The 9867-nt window shown below is 36.3% G+C and overlaps 1 protein-coding gene across 1 annotated transcript in view; it reads right to left on the bottom strand.

Annotated features, from left to right (window-relative positions):
- Positions 1–297: 297 nt before the first annotated feature.
- Positions 298–9867, bottom strand: part of AFF2 (AF4/FMR2 family member 2) — a 614371-nt gene continuing 604801 nt past the window's right edge. Inside the window, exon 21 of the mRNA XM_044306720.1 lies at positions 298–3765. Coding sequence (XP_044162655.1) covers positions 3644–3765 — 122 coding nt within the window. The 3' untranslated portion in view covers positions 298–3643. The remainder of the gene's footprint in view (positions 3766–9867) is intronic.

Here is a 9867-nt window from a genome sequence, read left to right as displayed (position 1 = left end):
CATGATTTCTAAACTGCCACCACTGCCTCATTTTCAAGCCCACCTACACAAATCGGCTGCTAATGTTTTTATAAATGTATGTTTTACTGTAACTGTGAAGCACTTCGGGCAACAACCTTTCAATTAAATGTGCTATATAAATAAATAAAATTTGATATGCATTTCTCACTTTATCAAGCTTGCCATGTGCACTTTTTAAATTTGATCAATCAATTGGTTAGTGTAATGTTTACTATCTTTACTCACTCCAAACACTCCACACAGTTACTCTGCCCACTCCATAAAGTTACTCTGTCCAGTCCAACCTTTCCACAGTTACTCCAGCCACTCCAACCACACAACAGTTACTCAAGCCACTCCACCCAGTTATTTCACCCACTCCATTTGTAGACTACTGGTGGAGGCAAAAACACTTCACATAATTTCTCCAGAAAATAGTAGCTTTTCTAGTTTTATATTTACATGTCAATTTTCCTAATTATACATTATATATGCCTGTATTAAGAAATGTAAAGTAAAAGATGAATTTCTTAGAGACACTAAGGCTAGTTTCACATCTGCGGCAGCCTGCTGTCAGATGATGCCTGCTACCCAGAAAAAATGGCAAGAACCAGCTAGACAAAAACCACTGCACACAGCAGTTTTTGTCTGGGTGATTCCCGGCATTCTCTGCTGGATCAGCAGAATGGAATAGCCAGCTGCAGATGTGATACTAGCCTAAACCTGACCTAAGTCTATACTGTTGTCTAGAATTATCAGGGCATTATGGTTACCTGTAGTCTTTAACATACATCCAACATAGCTAAGGATTTACCTTCAGGCACCAATAGAAATCTACCAGTGATTTGTCTTTAAATATATGCTTGAATATATGTATGGGACAAATCCAACCGTTATGGTGATTTGCCAACAGGGACAAGGGTATAACCAGACTTGCTTACAACTGTGTTAAGTGCAAACCCTCAAGAGCTTCAATGCCCCCAGGCAACAAATGTAAAGTTAAGCCTTAGTGATTTTTATACTTCCTCATTGCTAAAAACATGAAAGTTACATATCAAGTGACAGCTCAACAATCAATGCCTAGACATGGCTTAAGAATCGAAATATGCATATGAGATTGTGCATGTTGTGATCATGTAGCTGCAAAAGTAAGAAAATACAAATAAAAAATAACTTAAAATCTAAACCTAAAATCTAACCTTTAATCAATTTGTATTGTTGTGCTTTATTGTTAAGCAACTCATCTACAAATGTACATTTTAAGAAATTAAATTAAAATTTATCAGCACATGATGTGTGCAATGAAGCACATTTGGTTTAAATCTGAGGTAACTTATGAATACATAATAATTTTTATAATGTATATGAATGACTTCACTTCTCACTTTCTACTGGGAGGTAGCCAATATAAAAGACCTAAATAATTTACTAAGAATTCAAGGTGTAACACTACATATGTTTTAGGTATCTCAAAGTCTTCCAAGTCAAATTTAGATTTAAGTGGTTGTCCCAAAAGATCACATTTCTCAGATCACAAAACATAATCTTTCAATTGATATTTCTATCACATACAATATTATGATGCCCCTAGTGTTCTTTTGATTCCCCTTCAAAAGATCCACTTAATGAGTCTACTTCTGGAAGTGTTACCACCAGGAGTAATTTCTTCAATTGTACAGGCCAACCAATAGAAGAAACAGCCTTCTCTTAAAAGCATTAAACATGTTAGGTGGAGGTTCTGAGAGGGACAGAGAATCAAAAGTACACCCAGTAATGCCATAACAATATCTAGACACAGAAGCATTTTTTTAAATTATTTAAATAAAAAAATATGCTCTGCACTATCTAAGAGATACATAATAAAGTACTATTAATTTACAGGACAACTACTTAATCAGCAGCAAACTAGCATCTAACAATTGGCATCTACTGAAATAACTGCTTTAGTATATTATTTTCTTTTAAGATATGATGAAAACATTATATTTCAACACTGAATCACTTTGGAAAAAATAAATACATAACACATAAAAAGTTTTGCAGAGATATTGTAGATCTATGCGTACCTGCTCAATATAAGCAAAGAACACTAGATATTTCAGTTATCATACCTTCTTTCTTACAAATGACATAGCACTTTAATATCAAAAGATGCAACTAGAACCTAGTCAATTTCCTGTGCAAAAGAAAAAGTTGCAATAATTTGATCAACATGTACATACTAAGCGACTTTCACATTACCATGTTATCACTCACATGCTCCATATATCTCCATTCTCTGTTTGTAGGTTATTTCAGCATTGATTTTAACATAATTTAGGAAGAATGTGTCAAAAGTAAAGCAATCTGCACTATGTAGTATTCCATTCAACAAAAACGGCCTTTAAGGGTCCACCTGCTGACTGATCTCTTTGTTTTAGGTGATTTGAGAAAAACAGAGAATGGAGACAAAGGTAGGGTAATTAGGGATGGTGTTAAAATGTTGAGCCTTACTAGTATTGGCAGGTACTTCTCACTCTGTTATTTTTCCTATCTTTAAACATATAAACATCCTTAAAGGGGCTATCAAGGATTTAACATCTGTTGACTGATCCGTAGGTTAGAACATTAAAATCAGATTGGGGCATTTCAACAACCTGTACCGTCATCTATAAGCTGTTTAGGTGTAGCTCTGATGCTGGAGCTACAGAGCTACATACATTTTGTATTGGACGGAACTCGCTACAGCAGCACTGCTCCCATTCCCTTGAATGGCAGCAGTGTTGCAGTAACCAGCTCCATGCACTAAACAATGGATGGAGCTATGTTGTCCCGGTGACTATTTCTGGTGCTGGCGCTACCCCCAAACAGCTGATTGGTGGCAGTACAGGGTGTCAGACCTCTGCCAATCTGACATTGATGACATATATTAGAGATAGGTGATTAATTGGTAAATCTTGGAGAACCCTTTTTAAATAAAAGTTTCATGCAAAACTTTCAAGCTTAGGAAACACCAAAGAAACACATTTGAGATACCAATATGTAAAGCTTTCTCAGCCAAGTTTGGCTTGCTGGGGTTCACTAGTATGCAGTTTATTAAAAAAAAAAAGATCATATTGACATTAAATCCTTCATCAAAGACTTTAAAAGCGATTCCTCACAAATTTGTCTCCAAAATTATTCAATATATTCTTTTGTAAACCTCATAGAAGAACCAAGAGTAAACAATATCCACTCTACTTCTTACCAAAGAAAAATGCAAAGCTCCATTAAACATACTGTAATACTTCTCAATTTCTTCCTAATTAAAGTGTTTTTATAAAACACTTGAGCAATGAAGACATTTCGTTCCAAATCTTCACAAAGTGCATCATGTTCTTAAATAAAGGCAGTGAAGACTAAAAATAATATCTTTAAAAATGTACCATTTCATAAAGCACGTAGGAATTGATCCAAGAGACAAAAGGCATATTAAAGATTTGGAAATTAATGGTTGAATTGGTTAATGCTACGATGTGATCTGAATTTCCGATGAAGGTAAAATCCACTTCCAACACATTATATAAAAAGTTGAAGTCAATGTAATGAACGGATTTCCACCAGCCAAAGTCTTTTTGCTGGTAGAGGTAGAATGTAAGAAAAAATATCATGGGTAAAGCAGATACTACAATAATTGAGATTCAATGCGTAGCCAGTGAAGTCCTTGTCGAACATAGCGGACCAGGTCAGTCATGCTACTGTGTTGAGTTAAGGGCTCCATCACTGTGTTAAGGTCTTGAAAGAACTCTGTAATAGCATAAAAGATATCATGTTAAAATGCATACATGTATATTGTATAGTACATTATATGTATGTACATATGGTTAACAAGGTCTTAAGCAGATTTTATGTAACTAAAGGAAAGGTTATGAACTTGGGCTCTGATAACAAACTCCATTCAGAGTCAGTTTATTAGGACTAATTAATAATAATAAAAATAATAATAATCATAAGTTATGTTAGCTATGTAGCTATGTTAGTTATGTAAATAAAGATTTTGTTTCACCAGTTCTTACTAATCACTAGAAATGGGCAACACTCTTAAAATTTAATTCTGCTGCAATTTATCTGAATCGCCCATCTGATTTGATTAGGATCCAAATAAATTTGACCCAAATCAAAAAATGCCAAAATGTACTTAAATAGTCTCTCCCCCTCCGCTTTACTCTTTTGCTTTATTTCTCCCCTTCTCTTCCTTTAATTCCTTGATTCTCTCACACAAAATTTGGAATCGTTACAATGAGAATTTTTTGGTCCGATTTTTAGAATTGATTCACTCATCTCTACTAATGGTAGCTTCTGACCATGGAAAAGTTATGGAAAGATATACAAAAACTAGACTAGAGATGAGCGAATTTTTAAAGATTCAATTGGGCAACTTTGCCAAAGTTTCCCAAGAAATTCTATCCATTATGAATTAATTTGTCATGTATTGCTATAAATCAGGTATACTCAAGCCACTCTGCCGTACTTTACGGTCACAGAGAGCGGCCATACTGTGAGTTGGTTGCAGCCATGCTGTGGTGAAGAATTAGCCCGCAGCTGCCTTTAATTTAATAATGAAGACTGCACTGTATAGTCAGGGGGGACTGCACTGTACCTTTAAAGGGGAGCTGTGGCTGGTATGGGGTCTAGTTGGTTAGGTGGGGGCACAATATGAAAATTATTGTTCTTCTTGCCTGCAATCTCCTGCAGGTTATTTGATAGTAAACACTGAATATACACTTTTCCAACCACAGCGCTCTTCTGCCCTACAGGTGAATGCCCTTCTTCTGCCATCTGCATTTCCTCCTTTTCCACATTATCTAATATCTATGAGAATATGTCATCAGGAACATCCAGCTCCTCCTCTCTCTGCATCTAACTGACTTTTCTAGAACATGGAGACTTTGAAGGATGATTTGGAAGAAGTAAAGCCATTGAAAGATGAAGATAGTCATCATTAAGACCTTGCCCCCCTCCCTAAGGGGTGAAGACTGGATGGTATTGGTTGGTTGCTGGCACCGGAATAAAAAAAGGTTTCCATCTTATTGGTATTGAATGACAATTACAGCTAATGAAGGAATAAGTAAATGTAGGAATATATAAAAACTCTCTCTCCCTGCACTCTCCCTCTCCAATATTTGTCTATTAATAATTTTCAGCAACACTGTCCCTAGCACATGAGTGTTTGCCACATCTCTTGCTCAGCTCACAGAAAAATGGCAGCAACTGCAAGGAATTAGGGTTTATAGGACTGTGACATCACAGGGGATGACTTTCTGCAGATTGACTGACTGCATGGCATTATGGTTGATCTCGCATTCCCAATTTTTTTACTTTCACTTTGTTACCATGAAGTGCAAGGAAATTAGGATTTGTTGCGAATCAAAGTTTTCCTAAACTTTAGGACCAAATTCCGCTTTGAATGCTTCACTTCTCTCAACACTATTTAAGACAGGTTGCACACACTGAACATTTACACACCTCTGTTATGATGACTGAGCATGGCATGTTCCTTCTGTTGGTATGCCCCAAAATAGACTTTTCTTGCCAGGTAAATTATTACATAGTACCCAAAGGAAATTACTGACTGCAACGGCCTCTGATGGCCTTCAAGAGCAAAAAGCTATGCTCAATTAATTCTAAATAGAGCACTTTACAAGGGGTGTTCCAACATAATGAACTTTTTTAAAGCATTGTTATTGCATTTGGAAACTTGTAAACTGAAAATGCTAAGGCTACACATGATAATTTTTTTATTGTTATGAATTAGAGCATGAAAGGGTGGCACACGTTGTGAATGGTGCGGCCTCTACTTTCTCATGATAAATGTGTTGAATTGCTAAACAGATGGATATTGTAAACAACACATTTATTCTTCATTATCACCTGACTAGATTTACCATAGAACAACTGTATTTCATTTTCCAACATGACACACTGATTACAAATAGAGACTGGGCTTTTCCTAGCTTTAACTATCAAGCAAACAAATATATTTTGCTTAAACTGAACACATTTAGACTAGTACTATACAGTAATAAGGTGTTACCCCCGAGTTGCCATATATTTTTGACAATGATGGATTTTTTTTAGATGGTGTAAGGTTACTCAAATGTTTCCCATAGTGAATCAGTATAGTTGCAGCAAGAGTCGCAGTAATGGCACAATTCCCCTTACTAATCAATAGTGTTCACAATGGTCCTTTCACGACAGTATCCAACACATCATCCAAGACAACACATCAAGTCTTTCTGAGCTGCAGTAGCAGACAAAGCCAAACATGTATGCATGACACTTTGCCATTGAAAGAGCTATAGATTTTTGGTTGTCCAGAGGGTTAAAACTCCATGTATCATACATTAATTATCTAGCCTAAGTATGAACTTCAATGTATAATCTCAACAACCCCTTTTAAATTGTATTGTAATGTTATTTCTGATCACTGTAATTCATCATAACATGGTACAGTATAGGAAATTGTAAGCTTATTATTATCATAGTAACATAGTTTGTAAGGCTGAAAAAGACATAAGTCCATTCAGTTCAGCCTGTTATCCTTCAAAGTTATCCTGCAAAGGTGATTCAAGTCCTTCTTAACTATAATTAGTCAATCCAAATAACTTCTTGGGTCAACAACCCTTCTAGATTTCCTAAATATAATTTACCTAGGCTCCATTTTTTTAAATATAATTTACCAATATTCTGGACATATCTGAACATTTTCTAATAGCACTGAGGTACTGTAGTGAACAAATTTTGTTCCACCAGAGGGAGGGTTTCTTAAGCTTATATAGAATGTCCACCTTCAAATGGATCATGAATTAGATTGTTATCATAAATTCTGTTGTTGTCAGTGTTCATCATCAATAAGGAAAGTCACTTAGGTAAAGAAAACAAATACGTCCCACGGCGCAAAAAGAACCGTCAGCCAGTCACCAGGATCAGGAAAGGAATCTTTTATTGTAGCGATACAACGCGTTTCGGGGAATCACTCCCCTTCATCTGATGAAGGGGAGTGATTCCCCGAAATGCGTTGTATCGCTGCAATAAAAGATTCCTTTCCTGATCCTGGTGACTGGCTGATGATTCTTTGCGCCGTGGGACGTATTTGTTTTCCTTGTGTCAATTATCTTCTTGGGGATCCAAGGCATCTCCAATAAGAAGATCCTCTTTGATCCCGTGGCTGCAGACCGCCATATCCAGGCATCCAGGTTCTCCTGTTAAACTCTCATTAGTGTTGTGCTTACAATTGCACAACCACGTAAGGTGAGCCTTGCAATTTATCTCCACTTATACCTTTGTACTCACAGAATTACCCTATGGTGCGCACATCAGTTTTTTTACAGTTTAATCAAGCCTGTTATATCGCACTTGGGTAAAGAGATTCTCCACAACATTATTATCTAAGGTCTATTCTTAGCCCACCCTCCATGGTAGTCCTACCTCTGGGACTCCACTGGTCAGCATAAGGAAAAAGCCAAGGCATGTTTTTTGGCTTACTTTTTCTAGGATTCATTAATCCAGTTGGGGCACATCCTGAATCTCCATTGGTCCAGAATGACCCTGTCCACTATCATAATAGAAAATACGCCATGCTTCATGAATTTACTCTAGTGATAAGGGGTCCAATACGTAAATATAAAGCATATTAAATTGAACCCAACTGGTGATGTATGCTGGCCTATGTGAGAGCAGGGTATGAAGAAGACAACCTGAGTTCTGTGATACATATAGGCATGGAGTAAATCCCAACAGGACTCCTAATTTGCTCTAATTAGGACAGCAAAGTCCTAATTACCCTGCTCACATAAGATTATTGGCAAACGTCTCTGTAGCCACAGCGATCCAAAGAGATCGGTCAATCATACTGTGTGGGTGGGTCATTGGGACTCTCATTGTCTTTTCTAGGAGTCCTGTTAGGATTTACTCCATTTTTTTTTTTTTTATTAAGAAGTCCTGCTTCACATAATATAAAGCTTTATATCACAGAGCTTGTTTTCTCTTTCTTCATCATATCCTGCTCTCAGACAGGGCAGCAGAGATCACCTGACAGGTACACTTTAAATAAGCATTTTCAATAATTAGGATTTAAGACTTAAAACACTGAAATTAATAATTCTCTGGGAGTGCATTTAATTTTCTGTAATATTATATTTTAATTAATTTCAAGCCAGATATTTAGCACTATAACACACTGTGCTAATTGCTAGATTCATAATAATTCATTTTAACATCAAAACACCCCACTGTGAAAATGCTTCTAGGTTTACATGGGAATTTTAACAAATGGGTATAATGCCTATAATTATGCCATTAATAAGATGCAATTTTAGATTACTCTAGCTGATTCCTTTTTCTTGTTAAAATCTAAAAAAAATGTGACTATGTATGCAACACTTGGGAATGAAGTGATTATAAGCCTATCAAATATTGACAAACTAACAGTTTGCATCTTTGGGTTCAGTGCATGCTAGATTTTTATCTAAGCATGAATTTTCTTCAGAAGAGGCATACATGAAGAAGGGACATAACATTTAAATTCAACAATGCAAAATTAACAAAGTGGAAGGTAGGTGAAAGTTTTACATACTTCACAGAGAAAATTGATTACGTAACACCTGCACTCAGTAAACAGCCCTCAATGTACACATACAAGATTATTAGAGAAGGATAACATGGTGCATCATATCTTTGAATATATATATATATATATATATATATACAGTTGTGTCCTCCCCTTCTTGGTGAATGAGCAGAACTGGAGAGCTGGGAAGGGTCATGCAAATACACACTGTATCATCTACCTGTTGCTCTTTTGATTCTATTATAATTCAAGCCAACATATGTGTCCAAAATTTAATACATTTTGTTAAAGGGGTTGTCTCATCTCGCCAATACTAAGGCGAGATGAGACACAGTTCTGACCACCTCCTGCTAGGAAACAGCACGGTACTCCAGCGCTCTACTGCTTCAGTAGCTCTGATTATCGTGCATGAGAGCTATTGAAACAGCGTAGCACAACAAGCTGTACTGTGTTTGAGTTAAGGAAACAGCATAGCTTGTTGTGCTATGCTGTTTCAGTAACTCTCATGTGCGGCTATGAGAACTACTGAAACAGCAGAGCGCCAGAGAGCTCTGCTGTTTCCCGGCCGGGAGGTGGTTGGAACTGTGTCTAATCTCAACTTAGTAATGGCGAAATGAGACAACTCCTTTAAGGACTTGATTTGGTGCTGGATATTTCTTTTTCATTTGACTGTTGTTAGACTGCCTCACCAATAGTCTGAGTATGGACCAAAGTCAATTTGAAGCTTGGCGGTGAGCTGATCATTGACTTTTTTACAAATAAATAGGTTTGGTTTGTATAGATTGGGACACAGTCCAAATACTGTCCATCATCATTCACACAGATGATTGTGAAGTATATACAGTGCCTTGAAAAAGTATTCATACCGCTTGAAATTTTCCACATTTTTTCATGTTACACCCACAAACTTAAATGTACTTTATTGGAATCTTATGTGATAGACCAATACAAATTATGAAGTATTTGTGAAAAAGTTTAGGTGAAAAGAAAATTATACATGATTTTCAAAATTTTTACTAATAAAAATCTGAAAAGTGTGGCATGCATTTGTACTCTGAATACCCCCTAAATAAAATCCAGCATGACCAATTACCTTTAGAAGTCATCTAAATAGTAAATCGAGTTCACCTATCTGTAATTTATTCTCAGTATAACTACAGCTGTTCTGTGAAGGTCTCAGAGGTTTGTTAGAGAACATTAGTGATTAAACAGCATCATGAAAACCAAGGAACACAACAGACAGGTCAGGGATAAAATAAATCCGAAGCTCTGAACATTTC

The sequence above is a fragment of the Bufo gargarizans genome, chromosome 9 (assembly GCF_014858855.1).
Source record: "Bufo gargarizans isolate SCDJY-AF-19 chromosome 9, ASM1485885v1, whole genome shotgun sequence".
NCBI classification, from domain to species: Eukaryota; Metazoa; Chordata; class Amphibia; order Anura; family Bufonidae; genus Bufo; species Bufo gargarizans.
This window is presented reverse-complemented; position numbering and strand designations above follow the sequence as displayed.